This window comes from Adiantum capillus-veneris, chromosome 29, assembly GCF_014529385.1.
Source record: "Adiantum capillus-veneris isolate H3 chromosome 29, ASM1452938v2, whole genome shotgun sequence".
Taxonomy (NCBI): domain Eukaryota; kingdom Viridiplantae; phylum Streptophyta; class Polypodiopsida; order Polypodiales; family Pteridaceae; genus Adiantum; species Adiantum capillus-veneris.
In genome coordinates, this window is record NC_140959.1 from 121921726 (window position 1) to 121941584 (window position 19859).

Consider the following 19859-nt stretch of genomic DNA (forward strand, 5'->3'; position numbering starts at 1 on the left):
AATAGCATACTCATCTATCATTGAAGATAGATCATTGTGAGTTGCTATAAAAACCGCATTCACTCTCGGTCGTCTTGAGAGTGCATCGGCTACTTGATTATGCTTGCCAGCAATGTGAGCAATATGAAAATGAAATTGCGAAAGGAAATTTGCCCACCTCATTTGTTTGTCGGAAAGCTTGGTCTGCGTCATGAAGTACTTAAGACTTTGGTGATCCGTTCGCAGAATGAAAGGAGTCCCCAATAAATAGTGCTTCCATGAGTCTAAGGCATGTAGAACTGCAAGGAGTTCTTTTTCGTATATGCCTAGAGCTTGCTCAACAGGGTCGAGCCTTCGACTCTCATAGCCTATGGCGTGCCCTTCTTGGAGCAGAACAGCCCCAAGGCAATCACCACAAGCATCACATTGGACCTCAAATGGTTTTGAGAGATCCGGTAGTGTAAGCACAGGTTGAGAGATAAGCTTTTCTTTAAGCTTTTCGAAAGCATTGTTCTCCTTAGCAGACCACGTATACTTAACATTTTTCTTTGTTAGGTCATGTAATGGTCCCGCAATTCGTGAGAACTTTTCTATGAAACGTCTATAGTATGCACACATACCTATAAAGCTTCTTAGTTCATGAAGATTCCTTGGTTTAGGCCATCCTTTTATTACCTCTAACTTGGATGGATCCATTTGGATTCCATCTTGAGAGATAATGTGACCTAAATATTGAATCTCTTGCAAGAAAAATTCACTTTTCTTTCGATTAACATAAAGTTTATTCTCTCTTAAAACTTGAAATATTACCTGGAGGTGTTGCTTGTGTTCCTCCAATGAATTAGAGTAGATGATAATATCATCAAAGAACACTCCAGTGAAGGTTCGATGAGGCCTGAACAGCTTCTCCATCAAGCGGTTGAATGTGGCTGGTGCATTAGTCAAGCCAAAAGGCATGACAATGTATTCGTAAAGACCAAATGTAGTACGAAATGCGGTCTTTACAATGTCTTGATCAACTATCCTTATTTGATGATAGCCACTTTTTAGGTCAATCCTACTGAAGTAGGTCGATCCTTGTAGCTTATCAAATAGGTCTTCTACCCGTGGAACGGGAAACCTATTCTTGATAGTGATCCTATTTAGTGCTCTATAGTCGACACACATACGATATGTGCCGTCTTTCTTTTGCACTAATAGCACAGGTGAGCAAAATGGAGATGAGCTAGGCCTAACCATGCCCTTCTCAACTAACTCATGCACTTGCTGCATAATCTCCTCTTGTTGAGCTTGAGAAACTCTATAAGGAGGTTTGTTAGGCGGTGAACTTCCTGGAAGAAGTTCAATTGCATGGTCGTCATTACCTCGTTTAGGAGGTAGCTCACAAGGGATGTCGTCAATAAAAACATCTTGAAACCCCTTGAGAAAATTGGATAACTCTAATTCCTTTTGGTTGCTTTTATTTTCTTTTGCTAAAGCATTAGGTTCATTTTGAGAATCTTTAACAAAAATCATGTACACGGAAATAGAGCTCTTTATTGACTTGTTGAAAGCTGGTGTATGTACAATGGGGATGGTGTTACCCATCTCCTTAGCATCTATATACATGTCCTTTTCCCTGAACTTAAAGGAGATTCTCCTTTCAGGAAATTTAACATCGGCAGCCAGGCGGTCAAACCATGGTGCCCCTAGGATTACATCCTCATGCTTGAGAGGAGAGATAAAGAAGTCCTCTTTGTCCACATAGCCTTGGACATGAAGCCTCAATTTCCCGATTAAGGGAGTGACTGAAGCTTCTTGCCCCTTGAAGGCACTGTCTGCGGGTAGGATATCTCCCATCTCGTAGGATTGTATGCCTAGCTTGGTGGCTAACTCCATAGATATGAAATTGTGAGTAGAACCAGGGTCAAAGAGAATAAAAGCATCATGTTCTCTTACCTTTCCCCAAGCATGGCATAGAGGAGATCCTTTGTGGTGAGTTTGGTGAATCTCCTCCTCTTGGATTTCAACCAAAGAAGCTCTAGGAGGATCTTGGCGGTTGTTCTTTTGGGGACAAGCGCGGTACGCATGCCCTTGTTCGCCGCACTTGAAACACCGGTTATCCTTACGATAAAGCTCAAGCTCTTCAGGAGAGAGTTTATTCTTTCCTTTGTAAACTCCCTTCTCTTTAGCTTTGTTGGAATTGCCCTTAGGAGACTTTTGGACATTGTCCTTCCCCTTAGGCTCATTGGAACCCTTGTTTTACGGGGGCTTATTATTTCTTTTACCCCCCGTTTGGAAATTGATTCGCGAGGCCACCATAGTATGGTGTATTACCGCCGATATGGTACGTGGCCTTTGGGAGTTGACATACTCCGCCATTTCTTCGGTTAAGCCTGCACAAAATTGTTGCTTTTGCTCTCCAAAATCCAACTTTTTGAAGACAGTGGCTTTGAGTTGTAGGTCCCAAAACTTGTCTACATATTTGTGGATGGATTCATTGGGAGAGAGCTTTAAGCTTCGCCATTCGGTGAGTACTTTGTCTTTGGCATCGGTGGCCAAAAACTGCTTCATAATGGAAGCTCTTAAAGCCTTCCACGTTCGTGGAGCTTCACCGTTGGCTCGTAGGCTAGACCACCATTGTCTGGCGGACTTTTGAAAGTGCATAGCTACATGGCGTAGCTTAGAGGACTCCGTGAAGCCCTCATCTCCAAACGCCGCATCGAATTGCTGGATAAAGGCCAAAACTTTGTCTGTAGCACCGAAGGTGCCATCATAGGTAAGGAAAGAGATGCTCTTCCCTCCCTCTTTGAATTTCTTCAGCTTGGACGACCTCTTCCATGCGGCATAGGATTTCCTATGGCCTCTTCTTTTTGATGGTTCAAAAGTTGCACCATCACTTTCTTCAGAAGGTGAAGAATTTGAAGAAGGTGGAGAAGAGGGTGACCTCTTTCTCGCCTTTTTCTTGTCTTGATCTTTGTCGTCTTCACCATAGCTTTCATAAGAGGAAGAGGATGAAGAAGATGGAGAAGAGGGTGTCCTCTTTCTCGCCTTTTTCTTCTCTTGTTTTTTATCATCCCTCTTTGAATTATGGCGTGGAGAAGAGTGTGATGGTCTTCTCCGCTTTGGTGGTGATGGAGAGCGTTTAGCCCGCCGTCTTCGTGGAGCCATCTCCGCCGAGGTGGCGGGAGACTCGCTTCTTTCTCGTTCCTTTGATGGAGGCTCTTGAGTTCTCCTTTGAGAAGGAGATACATCATCAAGAAGTAAATTCTTGAGCCCTTCATATGGATTCTCTTCTTCTTCCCAAATCGGAGAGAGACCTCTTTTGGTAGTCTCACAAGGAGGCTTCCTAGGTGTTCTCTCGTCATGGTGATGAGCTTGGAGAATCCCGTGAGCACGGAGCTGCCGTTGCACTTCACTTTGGAGAGATGGATTGCCCATGGCTTGTTGAAGCCTAGAAACAAGATAGTTAACAAGCATTGAAGCATCATTAGTAGCTTGCTCATGAGCAAAATAAAAGTTATCAACATTAATTTCACTCTCTTTACTATTGTTAGCCATTCTAACAACTTTTAGGTGTAAACTTTTTAGGTGTACTTTGGCACTTCAAGCCCTAGTTGCTACTCCTCTTTACCCCTTTAGAAAAAGCACTCAAGCTACTGTACCCGCGGCTCGAATACCATTAATTGCAAGGAATAGAAGAGAGGGTCTTTCGACACCAAGACAGCACCGGCTCTTGTCAAGCTTCTAATAGCTCAATAGTGGTTAAGCCGTAGGCAAGCCCCGTAGGACTCCACTATTAAGACCATAGCTCTCGACGGTGATGCCCCGTTAAGTGCACAAAGGCAGGCGCACTGCAAGGCTGAAAAATCCCTATTCTACTTACTCACAGGCAATTAATAATACCAACCATTTGTAGCTAGCTTGAGGAACTCCCTTCTTGAGCAAGAAAAGAGAAACCTTGTGCTCTGATACCAATGTAACATTTAATGGCCTAATAACTTTTGTGTAGCGGAAATCAGCATGAACATAGTGGGCATTTCATTAGAATAGCTTCCTAATGAGAATTACAAGAGTGCTTGGGTGGAGAGAGCAACAAAAAGCATAACACCTAATTAGATAGCATCGACAATACTTTCAAAAGAAAGAGAAATTAAGCTATTGACAACAGTTGAGGACCGGATTTGCATGGAGCCGGTCCCCCCTCCAAAAGGCTTTGTATTATAGTTTCTCCCATCAAGAGAGACATTGTACAATACAATTCTTTGTGTTCCTTCAAGACTAGCTAGTGCAATGAAGATGGAAGCTTCATACACTAAGCAAAACACTAAATCAAACACAACTTGAATTATCCCCGTTCTCAGACCCAAGACCTCACACACCTTCGAAGATGGTGAGAGCTAGCAGGGTATGAGAGTAGATTGAGAGGAAGAAGGAGTATCTTACGAGAAAGATGTACATCTCCTCACATTATCACTCATATTAGCATAGCTTAGCTTAGTAATTAGCTTGGTAGAGAAGATGAGCATGCATTGAAGCTTGGCTCTTGGTTGGATTTGCATCCACATGCCAAGAGAGTGTTGATGTAGGCTTCTATCTCACAAGCTTGGAGTAGGTGATGAGCTCTCCATTAAAGCTTGGGAGGAGATAGAGTATTCTTCCTTCACACATGGTCAAGTGTGAGTGTGTGTGTGTCAATGCCAAGCAAAAATCAGCCCTCCCTCTCTCTTGGGCGAGCCCTAGCTGCTAATTAGGTCTGGCTTTTGCCTCATTGGACCTCCCCAGGTCAAACCAATAGGAATTAAGCAGCATAAGTGATAGCCTTCTGACATGTGTCCCCCTTTCCCCTTTTGTGAGAGCTTTAGGTAATTAAATAATTAAACAAAACTCTCATTGGACCCCTTTGTCTCCTGGCCAATAGAAATCAGGCAAGCCATGAGGCTTCTGAATGCTCATTGGACCCTTTGGGAGACTGCCCAATAGTCTTCTAGGAGACTTAATTCTCATTGGTTTCTTTTATTAAATGTTTTTAAATTAATTAAACTACATTTACTCTAGCTTAATTCTCATTGGTCCACTTCAAGGGTCTTCCAATAGGAATTGGGCACACCTTGTGGGCATCTGGCCTAGGGAGCTGACATGTGTCCCTCATTCCCTTTGTGTAAAGGGAGCCTGTGTGTGTGTGTGTGGCTTTCTCTCTCATCCCCTACCTTTGGGGCTCGCCCCCTCCCATGTAGGGATGTGAAAAGACTTTTAGGGCACACACTAAGCATCCAATTTTCCCTAGGGTTGACCTTTGGACACAACCTTTGAATTTTGGAACCTTAGCATTTTGGAAGTCTTAATGGGCTGAACCTTAGGGTCTTTTTGGCCCATTGTTTCACATGGCTCTTTTGCAGATGGCCCCCCCTTTGGATCCCTATTTTCCCTCCTTTGGATCCCTACTGTGGCCAGTCTGCTAGCTTAACCAATATTCTAGCTTTTTCTCCCTTGGCACTTCCCCACATTAAATGATCAGTTTAATATGAGAAAATCATTTAGGAGAATTAGATATTGATTATTATGACACATGAAAAGGATTGTGTATGAGCCAATGGTTGGGTAACTTGAGTTGATAAGCATTTCATTGATTGGCTTCAAAATTTGAAAAGGACCATAGTGTCTTTTTGCTAGTTTAGCATAATACTTTTGATGGCCCGTAGGGTTTTTGCCCGTCGTTTGCCTCAATCGAGCCTTGGGAAACTTAGACCCAATCATTTTCTTTGAACGTTAAGGCCCTTTTGTGCTTGTTAGCAGCAACTTTTTGCTTTCGTTGAGAGATGGATATAGCCTCATTAATCTTTTGGAAAGATTCTTGTAGGTCACGGCTATATTCATCGACAAAGCAAAGATCTTCCCATGTACTTTAAGTAGCAAGGGACTTTTAGGTCTTCCCTCAATGATTTAAAAAGATGAAAGAGACCTTTCCAAAAATTATTGGTCATTCTAGGATCTCTAATGACACGATGGATGTTGGAAATCCATGGTGTTTGAAAATCTGGGATATGAAGAGAGTTGCCATTTGGTGTGTCTTAAGAGTCTTTTTGACAGGAATAAAGTGTGCTTGCTTGCTAAACCTGTCCACTATTGTCCATATTCCCGTATTCCCATGGATATCCAAAGATAAAATCCATGGATATACTCTCCCATGGTGAATTAGGAATTGGCAATGGTTGGAGTAATCCAGGTTGCTTCCCTCTATCATACTTAGTCTTTTGGCATATCACACATTTTGAAACATACTCTTGTATGTCCACTTTCATGGTAGGCCAATAGAAGTATGTCTCTACTCCTCGAAGAGTATGTTAAATGCCTCTATGCACCACATAGGGAGGAGCATGGGATTCATACATGACTTTCTCACAAAGGGAGTGGGTAACACACGTAGCCTATTGGCATGGAAAAGATAACCATCCTGCAAGGTGAATAGTTCCTCTTTCTTCTCCAGAGCAAGGGCTGACATTATGTCTTTAAAGTGTCAGGGTCAATAGCATACTCATCTATCATAGAATATAGATCATTGTGAGTTGCTATAGACACCGCATTAACTTTTGGTCATCATGAAAGTGCATCGGCCACTTGATTGTGCTTACCAACAATGTGAGCAATATGAAAATAAAATTGCGAAAGAAAATTTCCTCACCTGATTTGTTTGTCGGAAAGCTTGGTTTGCGTTATGAAGTACTTGAGACTTTGGTGGTCTGTTCGTAAAATAAATGGAGTCCCCAATAGATAGTGCTTCCGTGTGTCTAAGGCATGTAGAACAACTAAAAGCTCTTTTTTGTATATGCCCAAGACTCGCTCATCGGTATTGAGATTTCGGCTCTCATATGCAATGACATGCCCTTCTTGAAGCAAGAATGCTCCAAGGCAATCACCACAAGCATCACATTGGACCTCAAATGGCTTTGAGAGATCCGGAAGCATAAGGACTAGTTTGGAGGTAAGCTTCTCTTTGAGCTTGTCAAAAGCATTTTTCTCCTTAGCAGTCCATGAGTACTTAATGTTCTTCTTTCTTAAGTCATGTAATGGTCCTGCTATTTGAGAGAATTTTGCTATGAAACGTCTATAGTATGCACACATACCAATAAAGCTTCTTAGCTCATGTAGATTCCTTGGATTAGGCCGTGCTTTTATTACCTCTAACTTTGATGGTTCCATAGAGATACCATCTTGAGAGATAATATGACCTAAGTATTAAATCTCTTGAAGGAAAATTTTTCTTTTCTTTTGATTGATGATAAAAGCTTGTTCTCCCTCGATGCTTAAAAAATCACTTGGAGATGTTGCTTGTGTTCCTCCAAGGACTTGGAGTAGATGATGATATCACTCCAGTGAATTTGTGGTAGGGTCTAAAGATTTTCTCCATTAAACGATTGAGCATGGCTGGTACATTAGTCAAGCCAAAAGGCATCACTAGAAATTCATAAAGGCCAAACGTTGTACGAAACGTGGTCTCTAGGATATCTTCATTCATTATCCTTATTTGATGGTAGCCACTTTTAAGGTCAATCCTACTGAAGTAGGTAGGGCCTTGTAGCTTATCAAAAAGATCTTCTACCCGAGGTACAGGAAATTTGTTTTTGATGTTTAGTGCTCGATAGTCCACACCCATGCGGTATGTACCATTTTTCTTTTGCTCCAAAAGGATTGGAGAACAAAAGGGAGAGGAGATAGAACTCACCATCCCTTTGTCTACCAATTCTTGTACTTGCCTCATGATCTCCTCTTGTTGAGCTTGGGAAACTTGATAAGGAGGCTTGTTAGGCGGTGAGCTTCCTGGTAGGAGCTCAATTCAATGGTCATCATCCCCTCGTTTTGGAGGTAAGTCCATAGGTATATCATCGATGAACACACTTGAAATCCATTTAGAAAATTAGACAAGTCTAACTCTTCTTGATTCTTACCATTTACATTTGATGAAACATCGGGACCTTGACACAAATCATGTACACAAAAACTAAACTTTTCATTGATTTATCAAAAGAAGGACATTTACAAGTGGTATAGTACAACCAGACTCACTAGCATCTATACACATTCTATTTTCCCTTGTAGGTGAAGTAGATTCTCCTTTCACGGAACTTCATGTTGGCAGCCATGCGGTTGAACCATGGTGCCCCTAGGATAGCATCCTCATGTTGAAGAGTAGAGATAAAAAAGTCTTTGTCGACATGAAGCCTCAATTTACCAATCAAAGAAACGGAGGCTTGCTGTACCTTGAAAGCTATGTCAGCCGTTACAGTATCTCCCATCTTGAAAGCTGGAATGCCCAACTTGGTGGCCAACTCCGTTGATATGAAATTGTGAGTAGAGCTAGGGTCAAACAAGATGAAGGCATCATGCTCCCTTACCTTTACCAAGCATAGGAGAGAGGTGATCCTTTGCAATGAGCATCCTCTTTTGGAGCTTCGATAGTGGAAGCTCTAGGAGTCTCATTGTGGGCATTTCTCTTGGGGCAATAACGATAGCCATGTCCTTGCTCCCCACACTTAAAACATTTGTGGTCCTTGCGAAAGCTTCAAGCTCTTCAGGAGAGAGTTTATTTTTACCTTTGCAAACTCCCTTCTCCTTGGACCAATTGTTGTTGTTGTTATTGTTGGAATTACCTTGGGAAGAAATTTTGGCATTGGTTTTCCCCTTTGCATCACTTTTGTCTTTGCTCTCCATGTGCTTGACAATCCTTCTAGCCCCTTGTTGAGAATTGGTGCACGAAGCAACCATAGTGTGGTAGATTACTTCGGTGATAGAACCAGGCCGTTGGGAGTTGATGTACTTATCCATCTCTTCAGGTAATCCCCCACATAATTGTTGCTTTTCCTCGATGAAGTCTATCTTTTGGAAGATAGTAGCCTTGATATGTAAACCCCAAAACATGTCCACGTATTTGTGGATAGACTCATGGGAGAGAAGTTTCAAACTCTGCCATTCGGTAAGCACTTTGTCCTTTGTATCGCTTGCAAGGAAATGCTTCATGATGGAAACTCGTAGAGTTTTCCATGTCTTTGGGGCTTCGCCGTTTCCACGAAGGCTAGCTCACCATTGACAAGAAGACTTCTGGAAGTGCATAGCTACATGGTGTAGCTTGGAGGACTTCTTGAAGCCCTCGTCTCCAAAGGTTGCATCAAATTGCTGGATGAAGGCCAATACTTTGGTAGCACCAAAGGTGCCATCATAGGTGAAAAAAGAGATAATATTTCCTCTCTCTTTGAAATTCTTGAGCTTTTGGGACCTTCGCCATGCAGGGTAAGATTTGCGAAGTCCTCCCCTCTTGTATTCTCTAGGAGAATAGCCATAGATTTTGTTGGAAGAGGAGGAAGGTGAAGAAGGAGGAGAAGAGGGTGACGTCTTTCTTGCCCTTTTCTTCCTTCGTTTCCTCTCTTCCCTTTCAGAGTGACGAGGGAGAAGGACTATGGATTGACCGTTTCCTCTTGGGAGGAGTTGGCAGCTGTCTAGACTACCGTCTTCGTGGAGCCACATCTTCAGAGGAACTTAGGGATTCATTACTTTCTCATTCTTTGGATTCATCCTCTCATATGGGAGAGAGTCTTATTTTGGGGGTCTCATCAAGAGGCCTCCTAAGCTCTCTCTCCTCCTAGAGAGGAAGGGAAATCCCATAAGAACGAAGTTCTTGAGTAACTTCGGCTTGCAAAGCAGGGTTGCGCATAGCTTGCTGCAACCTAGTAACAAGAGAAATGACAAACATGGGGCCATCATCATTAGCACCTTCACGTGAAAATTCAAAGTTATCAATGTTCAATCTACTCTCTTGGTGATTGTCAGCCATGCGAATTAAACTTAGGTGTAGATTACTTTGTGCTTTGGTACCCTCAAAGACCTTAGTCTCTACTCTTCTTAACCTTTCAAAATCAGTTCTCAAGTAGCCATACCCGTGTTTTAGACATTGTTGATTGCAAAGACTAGTGGAGAGGGTCTAACATTGCTCGGTTGATTATGGTTCCTGTTGATCTTGCTTGTAGCTCAATAATGGTTAAGACAAAGGCAAGCCCCGAGAGGCTCCATTATTAAGACTATAGTTCCCAACGGTGTACCTTGAACTAAGTTCTTCTCAACCAAGATAATAGGTCCTTGTCCCACTTACCCTATTGCAATAAACATGCCCAACCTTTCATGAACAACTTAAGGACCTCTCTTCTTAAGCATGAAAAGAGAAACCAATAGCTTTGATACAAATATAATGGAAATGGCCTATGAACTTTGAGAATATCGGAATCAAGAGAATAAGAGTGAGCATTTGTGTGAGACTACTTTGAGAACATAGAGGGTGAACTTATTTAGCAGTAGCAACTTCATCATAATACTTAATTAACTTGGCATGAACAATATTTTTGCAAGAGAGAGAGTTTAGAGAACTTGACAACAGTTGAGGACCGGATTTATGTGGAGCTTGTCCCCCCTCCAATAGGCTTTTGTATTATAGATTCTCCCATCAAAAGAGACTTGGTACAATACAATCTTTGTGTTCCTTGTGACTTAGGTGATGCAATGAAGATGGAAATCTTCATGCATCAGGCACATAACATAGAATTTGTAAAAAGCATTAACCATCCCTAGTCTCAGTCCCAAGACCTCAAACAGCTTCAAAGGTGAAGAGAGCTAGCGGGAAATGAGGGTAGGGAAGAGGAAGAAGAAACATTCATAGGGGAAAGAAATAGTTCCTCACCTATCATCACTCTTCTTGCCAGCATACATAATAACATAGTAATGAAGATGGAGAAGATGTCAAGCTTAAGCATTGAAGCATGGCTCTTGGTTGGATTTGCATTCCATAGCCAAGATTGTTGCTGTAGGCTCTCAACTTCTCTACTAGCTTGGAGAAGGAGGTGGAGCTCTTGCACTTGCAACTCACACAATAAGAGAGAGAGAGAGAGAGAGAGAGAGAGAGAGAGAGAGAGTTAGTGTGTGTGTGGGGGGGGGGGAGAGTATACCCCCCCGAAGCTAGCCCCCTCCTTGCTTTGGTCAACTCCCTCTTCTAGCACTATCTCACACTTGATTGGACCTCCTCAAGCCTGGCCAATCACATGCTTAGTGCATATCAAGCAACAAGGGTGGCCTTGGGACAAGTGTCCCCCTTTCCCCTTTGAGAGAGAGGACTTGATAAATGCATAGACAATTGATTAAATCAACTAAATTATCATTAGACCCCTTGGGAGGCTAACCAATATGCTTTAGGCACACTATGAGTGCAACATGAAGAGGATCTTGACATGTGTCCTATTTGCTTTCTTTGTACCAAGCTTGCCTTGTGTGAAGGTGTGTGTGTTCTCTCTCTAGCCCCTACAATGAGGGCTCGCTCTCCCTTGAGTAGGGATCATTTTGACTTTGTGGAACACCTTACCGTCCTAAGCACCTTAGTCATGGATCCCCTTAGCACCTTCTTCATTAAGCACCTCAACCACCTTAGTTAACAAGCACGATAAGCACCTTAGTCAGCAAGCACGGCAAGCACCTCAAGCTTGGGCCGATGGGTTCCCACCTCGAGCACAACCCGATCTTGCCTAAGGTCAAAGGACTTTTAACACCAACCATTGAAGGTCTTTAATGAAGCTAACCCTAAGGTCTTTAAACTCATATCATCTCTCATTTGGACCTCTTTACCATTGGTCCTGTGTTGAGATAGACCCGTAAGAACATGTCTATATTCTAACCCTTCCCGATTATTCCCCTACATTAAAAGATTAGTTTAATATGAGAAAATAATTTGGGTTGGTTAGATATTAGATTTTTTGACAACGTGTCTTCTGTTTAGACCACAATTCCTCTAGAATCTAGAAATTCAATGGCATACCAAGTGACCTATTAATGATGTGTATTGTCGTTAGTACTGCCTCTGCTCAAAAACCTTGTCAGATTTTCCACAAATAGCATGGATGTGACTCGCTCTTGAATCATTCAATTCATCCTTTATGCAAATGCATTCTAATTGGGTGTGTAAGGACTAAGGTGCATTAAGCTTCCTCTTCATACCTCTCTTGCTAGAAAAAGTTTTCAAATTCCTTGGAGATGTACGCTCCACCATTATCAATCCGCAAGCTCTTGAGCTACCAATGCTAAGAATTTCTGTAAAGTAGACAATACTTGATCCTTATGACACAAAGAATAAACCCACACCTTCCTAATGGAATCATACATAAAAGTCACCCTAAAGACTTGGTCGGCATTGGACCGGAAATGTTGCTATGAACACGTTCTAGTGGTTGCAAACACTTCTTATTCAATGTGATGAAGTGTTCTTAGTTTTTTTTCCAATAGATGCAATGCTCAGACAAAGAAAACTCAAAATAAATTAACACAAACCAAAACGTGATAATGTTTTCATTCCCTTTTGGCTCACATGGCTGAGCCGACCATGCCACAATTCAACAGACAGTAGCTCGACCATGGATATACAATCCTCTTTTACACACGACACAAACATAGAATAAAATGTTCCATGCTTTTGCAAATTGAGAATAAAAAGATTTCCCTTCCTGATCACCCATGATCCATTTACAAGGGTGGTCGTGTAAGCCACGTCGTCAATCTAACAAGTAGATATCAACCTCTTCTCTAACTTGGGGACATGTCTGACATTCTTGACTATAAATTTCATGCCATTATGCAAAACTAAACACCATGTATCTCAACCTCATAGGCATCATCAAGATTCACTTTACTATGAGTATGTGAAGGTGTCACATGGAAATTGGCTCCAGAATCTATGGCCCAATTTTGATCAAAGCTAACATCTTCTACAGAAGAGCATCTAAACTAAGATCTATTGTAAAAACTAAAACATATGAGGAAGTTAAGACCTTAGGCAAATTTGAAGTCTTAGGAGACCCTCGCATAATATGCTCCTCAATCTTAGCTTTGTTCTTTCCATCATTGTTAGACTTCTTGTTATCTTGAGACTTTTTCTTGTCTCTTTGCCATGCACGACAATTTTTCTATAAATGTGCTTTTTTGTGGCAATGATAGCACTCAACATTGCACAAAGAACCTCTAGATTTTCTACGAGAATTCCCATGATCCTTGCTTTTGGCATGATTATGAGTGCGACCTCTCTTTCGTTTGCCATTGGCAATGCATGCATCACCTTGTTTGATAGGCTCCATAGACTTCCTTTGACTCTTGACTGAGTAGATTGGAAACTATGTCATCATAGGCCACTTTTAAAGTTAATATTGTCTTTGTGTAGTGTGAACAATATGTGCATTTTGAAGGAAAAAACCATGCGCTTTTGTGACTCTTGACTGAGTAGATTGGCAACTATGTCATCATAGGCCACTTTTAAAGTTAATATGTGTAGTGTGAACAATATGTGCATTTTGAAGAAAAAAACCATGCGCTTTTGTCTGCAATCTTAACCCGCCCTTAGCATTCTAGCAATACAGATCTATTTTTTAGCATCAATAAGTTAACAAATGAATTAATGATCCATGCTAGACTTCCCAAATTTCCCACACCCAGTCACATGAGTATGTCGAAGCAATGTGAAAATCTTTGCACTCTGCCATTATTTGAGTGAGCGAGCTTGTGAAAAGCCTTGTACACTTTAATGAAAGCCTTTTGTTTTTATAGTGTTATCTTAAAAGTCTATGTTTTCACTAAATTTTTTTTGTTTGAGATGCAACAAGGAGTGCTTAACTGGTTTCCTCCATTTGTCTTACATTTGAGAAGTGTTTGCAACAACTATATAGAGCCTAAGCATATGGCAATGTATCACTAAGAGTGCCTATATTGTACATACAACAAGTGCACAGCAATTGCATCATATCTACCATCATTACTTGAGAGTCAAAAGCCTTTGTGCTGGATTTCACAAAGTTTTCTGTGCCTTGATTTTGTGTTGCCAATTGGTGATGTGCAATTTGAGGCAAAAAAGATTTTAGTTTGTTGGCAATGACTTGTGTTACGTGAGACATTGGACGGAACAAAGCATGTTTGATTTGTAGCTACATTGTTACATTTGTTTTTTTCTAATGCTTTATTTTTCCTTGAGCGTTTTCTTCTCTTTAGAGTGTCTTGCTAGATAGACAGATAGATAGATAGATAGTGAATAAATTTTTTTGAAGCCATTAGGAATACCTTACATTAGGAATATCAATCTGAGACTTTCTCTTTACCTCCGCAAAGTTGATATTTTATCATCCCGATTCCCAATCAGCACGATACATATCCTAGAAAACCGCAGGCCTCGGGGGTTTTATCACTTGTGTTTTTCTCTCTTGGGGCTGGGGCTGATTCTTCCCCAACTTTTGAGCCCCTTAACGTCTCAATAAAACATTTTAGCATTTGCTTAAAAGGAAAAAATTCATGCTGTAGGCCCTCAACTTTCAGTAAATATCTTGGTGCAAAAAAATGAAACTTTGATGAATATGTAAATAAGTAACTGCTGCTACAAAATTGAGTTGCTCTGCTTGCGGTGCAAGATGGAGCCAGAAGAGTGCAGAGCACTGAATTTGGAGGTTTAATAATTTACCTCGAAATTCAGTAAACAGGTCCCGTTCGGGGCCCTGCAAAAAATTGGTACCAGCCAAGTGTGAAAACCTGTCAACTGCCCAGATAATTCAGCGGACGATTCAGCGGACGTAGCTCCATAATTGGGTGGCGTCCGCATCACACGTGGAGCCCACCGCCTCTGTGTCGAACCTTTTGTGTGTCGTCACGGCAGCGGAGATGGGCGTGAACCCATCTCTCGCGAGTCCCTCCAGAGGACATTGAAAGCCGTCGTAGAAGATATGCAGCAAACCATCAGAGCATGGTGCCCTCGAGATACAGGGATTAGGTGGCGCCGGCGGGCTTGCTGTCCCGGGGCTGCACCTGGCTATGGAGGGCGAGACCTGCGGGGCTAAAGGACGAGGGCTGCTCTTGTCTTTGGGGGAGAGGATGAGGGTGAGGACATCTTGAATCCAGCAGGAATGCTGCGTATTGACAGAGCCGGAGCGAGCGGAGTCACTGCAGCAGCTGTGCGTGCTGCCATCATCAAGGTCAGCGGCATCGTTGTCGTCGGGGATGGAAAGCTCTTCGGCCGACTGAGTGGTCGGCGGGGAGGAGGCGCTGGCGGCTGCGGCGGCGGTTGCTTGGATGGTGTGAGGGGAGGGCGGCATTCCGGCGGCTGCGCGGGCGGCCAGCTGGGGGTGGGCGGACAGGACAAGGGAAGAGGAGTCCGCGAAGTTGAGGAAGGAAGAGCAGGAGGGCCCGCGAAGCAGCAAGCTGGCGATGTCGTAAGCTCGGGCGGCCTGCTCGGCAGTGCCGTAGGAACCCAGCCAAATCTTGTCGCGGGAGTGCGGAATACGAATCTCCGACACCCACCGACCCCAGCTGCGCTGCCGAACGCCCTTGAATCTGTCGGCAGCGCAAGACTGCAGCGGAGGCGGCCGGCGTAGTCTCGGCGGTGGAGACCCAGAGGTAGGCTTGACCATAGAGAGAATGTGTGTCCGCTCGCTTTAGAAAGGGCGGGCTGTGAGGAGAGAGGAGGGGGAGTGAATGAGAGGCGGTTTGTGTTTGTCGAACAACGCCGGCAAACTTTGGTTTTGTGCCTCACCTGATACCCGTGTTTCTGGCCGCGTTCCCAAAACACGGCGCCTCGCTGGCATCTCCTCATTGGGCTCATCTGGCCACGTTTTTCTGTACAATCAGTGCTTACTTCAGCTTTCCTACGTGGCTGCTCCAGTCTCCCGCCACGTACTAGCTGCGAACTGTATATTCCCCCAACCTTGGGGCGCCATGTTTTTGCACGGAGTGCGGCCTGCCGCCTGGCCTGCCCTGCCCTATCTCTATCTAGTAGCCTCGTGAGTCGTTCGACAATAGGGACATTTGTGTGCCACACATCTCAGGTTGCGGTCACACACTTCTCCTTGGATGCTAGTGTGTGTGAATTGGCAATAGACTATCGCATCATTGTGGTCTTCGTTTATAGGCAAAGAAGGTAGACTTGGACCGCGCACATAAGAGCACATCCGCACGCCGTCGTGGCACCCGCACCCATTTCACTCAACTATGCACATAACGATGTCGACCCAAAGGAGAGCATTTATATGGGCGTAGTAGGCACGTGGCAGTAGGTGACTATTTGCAACGAGTGCATACAAGCTAACGTGTGCGAAGTTTGTGAGGGTGGTGGTTGCTCTTTGCATTATTGCATGATTTCAAGGGGGAGAGAGAGAGAGAGAGAGAGAGAGAGAGCTAGCTGCAAGCGGGTGCTTGTGGGAGAGCAATGCAAGGTAGGCAGCGCAGCTTGTGGCAGAGAGGGAGCCCACGGTAGGCATGCACACTTGGTCGACTTGATTGCGCATCACATGCCGAGGTGGGCCTTGCTTGCATCGCGAGTTAACGAAGCTACTGAAGAGCAATTCTTCCATTTTCAGCATAAGGAAGAACCCCAAGTTCTCGTGCAATTTTGCCCTGTGGCTCTTGCCCGTGCAAATCCAACTCAAACTTGTCAGGCTGGGATCAAACCCCGCTCGTTGTTGGAGTGCGTGGTTCTCTGGGGTTGATCAGAAAAGCATCGTAATAGAGTTGAGAAGGGAGCATAAATAGAGAGGGGACCACGTGGATTTATATAATCGAGTGCAATTTGCTGTAAATAATAAGAACTTAGACCAATTTAAGAGAAATAAAAGAGGATTGATATACACTTTAATGATAACCATAGTAGATAACTCAAGAAGTATAAGCCTACAATCCATAAATGCTTCTAATTAATGATTTCGATAACCTAAAGTATACAATTCAATCATACACGTTGTTGTCCATGTAAGCCGCAATTGAAGAACCCAAAAACAAAAACCTCGAAGAATCTTCTTCTTCTTCCCCTCTTTGTTGAGAGAGCGAGAATCCCTCAACAAAGAGAATCCCCTCTTTGTTGAGAGAGCGAGAATCCCTGTGATGAAAAGCCTTCTCCTTCTTTTTCCCCTATTCTACTTCGTTGAGAGAGCACGGACCCATGAGAAATCCTTCCCTCTTCTTCTCCTTCGTTGCGATACAACACGTCGAAGAAGCATAAACTCTCAGTGGGGATCGGGGATCATGTGCGGGGAGTGCAAGAGAGGGAAGGAGAGAAGAGGGAAGGGGATAAAGAGCAGACACAACACTTAGGTTAGTGGAGTAGGAAAGTGAGAGTTGGAGTCAACTCTCACTTTCTCCCCCTATATTCATTAGAGAGCAAGTGAATAGGGGGTGGTTCACATGGCCACCTGGCCTACACCCCAACAGCCTCCCACTTGAAGGTCATGGTGACCAATAATGGCGTCAATATAGTTAGTCTATACAAAGTTGATGAAGCATTGTTGGGCTTCATCCTGCACCCATAAGCTCTATGCAATGTATAAACCGCTCCGAGGCTAGGCTCTTAGTGAGAGCATCTGCGGGGTTGTCTTCAATGTGAACCTTGACAAGCTCAATGCGCTTGCCAATCAATACATCTTGTATGACATGGTATCATACCTCTATGTGTTTCGACTTTGAGTGAAACACCGGATTCTTTGCCAAAGCAATGGCTCTCTAACTATCACAATGTAGTACTGCAACCTCGTGAATTGGTTGCCCTATTTGGTGGCTAGGATATAACTAGGGGTCCAATCATCACAAAGGGTTCAGGGGTAATGCCCCTTACATAAATTCAAAGGAACTACTTATGAGCATGTGTCTTTTGTAATATGCTATATGAATAATTGAAGCATCTTAGGACACGATTGCAGCCATGATATCACCCTCGCCCTGGCTACTCATGCCCTACCATGGAGATAACGCTGCTAAAACTCTAGAGAGCCTTCACACGAGCAGAGGTACTCCACAGTGGCATTGATGGAAATCGCTTGTAGCCTGTTCTCAGTAGGAGGCTATGCAGGAAAGACCCGGAGAGAGTGTCCCACCCTTCCCATCCTCCTTGTCGTGTTCAATAGAGAGTGCATGCCGAGGTGAGGTCGTGCTTGTGCTGCCAGTTAACGAAGACTTGGAAGAGCTACTCTGCCATCTTTGATAGAGTGGGAAATAGGGAGGCCTCATTCAACACTACCACTTAACTACGACATGTGCGAATGCTAAGCATAACTATGGGGCTAGGGTTGACCCGGCCTGTACGAATCCACTCTTAGCTTGAGTAGGCTAGGATCCATTGGCCATAAGGTCTGAATACAAAGGGCTTAGGGTAGAGGAGCCAATAAGTGGCCGGGCCCCAATAAGAAGACACGCTACCCCCCACTAAGCACATAGACGTGAACGAGCTGTTGGTGTACGGGAGCTGACGTGTTGCTTATTGATTCGTCAAATCGAGTGTTCAACCCTAGAGCACGTCCGTCTTTGTTTTGGTGATGTTGCGTCTCTAACGCTTAAGCGTCCTCAATTTGCCTCGAAAGTTGTGCTAATCCGTCATGCAAAGTGTGTGCAGGTCTGCTCGAGGAATTCCCATTTCCGCAGAAAACCTCTTCTTGTCAGGCATCTTTTGCACCCCTCAGAGCCCAAATCCATGCATAAACGGATGCGCAGTGGCCTCTTGAATCTCATCGTCTCTATATGGGCTCCTCTACCCTAGAGAGCCTTGGCAATGAACATGGAGAATTAATAAATAGAAAGGCCCATGTGATCCTCAAATCGTTTCTGGATGCTCAAATTGTTTTATGCACACGTTCATTTTTCGCCAACAAGGCCAGAGGAGGGTGGTAGAGAAAACGTGCAAGCTATTACCATCCAATGGTCACAATCAAATTTACTTTGGTTACAATTGCCACAATCAAATTTATTTTAATTATAGACATATTTTTTTCCCCCCAAAACTCATAATTGTGAGTGAATTATATTAATCAACCCAGAAAATTACAATGTCTTGTCATGCTCGTGTTGAGCTATGACATCATCTAGAGACCATAATTACATCGACAGTGATCCCAACCAACTCGCCCCCTTATCCTTGATACAAAAGGTCCATTATCATTATCTTTTGAGATCTTTTAATTATCGATAGCCAAGATTTTTCCCCATCCTAGGCATACCCTCTGCTAACATCAAGACACAAGTAGTCCTAGACCAATCCTCCGAGTGTTGCTTGCGCCCGACATATTTTAAACAAAACTCAAGTCTCACACCATGTTAATTTGTTTGTTCACATATTTAAAATAAAACTCAAGTCTCACACCATATAATTTTAATAGATGATGGTTCACATTACTTGCAAGGTCTACCAAGGTCTAAGCTACAAAATTTCAATTAATTCATCCATGAGATTTGAAGAAATCTTTGAATTTGAAAACAAAATAAAATCAAATGTCGTCATCATCTTCGTTTTCCAAAGTTCGCCATTGCACTTGTGTGTGTATGTGTGTGTCTTCACCATTAAACATTCTCTCTCTCTCTCTCTCTCTCTCTCTCTCTCTCTCTCTAGGCCTTCCCATGCAACATCTTTGTCTCTTCCTCTCTATGTTTGAGGTGTAGCACTGAGCTACAATCTGCAACATGAGAGAAACCACGTGATAGAACCCCTCCATTCTAGGGCTCGCTCTTTGACAATGCCAACACATCGCAGATCTTGGCCTCACATAAGCACAAAAAATATATTTCTCTCTCCCTTCAACTTTGAGCTTGCACATGGCGTGAATCTCTCTCTGTCTCTCTCAACGTGCCATTCATCCTCTTTTTTCTCTCAAAGGGAAAGGAATCATTTGATCAGGTTCTGCTTAATGAAACCATTTGTTAAGGTTGAACACACCTACCCTAGATTCTATGGAATTTGCAAATTTGAAAGAAAAAAACTTGCTTTGCCGCTATCATCGACTCTATGGAACCCTCATGACTCGCCATCACCGCCTCTACACAATCCTATCCCCCTCTCCCTTCCCTCGATGTGCAACTCCTGAAGGTAC

At 43.3% G+C, this 19859-nt stretch overlaps 1 protein-coding gene across 1 annotated transcript; it reads right to left on the reverse strand.

Moving 5' to 3' along the window:
* Window positions 1-14348: 14348 nt before the first annotated feature.
* LOC147419869 (uncharacterized) lies at window positions 14349-15506 on the reverse strand. Its single transcript, XM_086505575.1, has one exon. It carries the CDS (start codon window positions 15423-15425, stop codon window positions 14583-14585), a length of 843 nt encoding a protein of 280 aa, XP_086361701.1. The 5' UTR covers window positions 15426-15506; the 3' UTR covers window positions 14349-14582.
* Window positions 15507-19859: the final 4353 nt, after the last annotated feature.

Bases quoted from the DNA above. Each gene is read 5' to 3' on its own strand.
- LOC147419869 (XM_086505575.1), bottom strand. From the start codon at position 15,425: ATGGTCAAGCCTACCTCTGGGTCTCCACCGCCGAGACTACGCCGGCCG.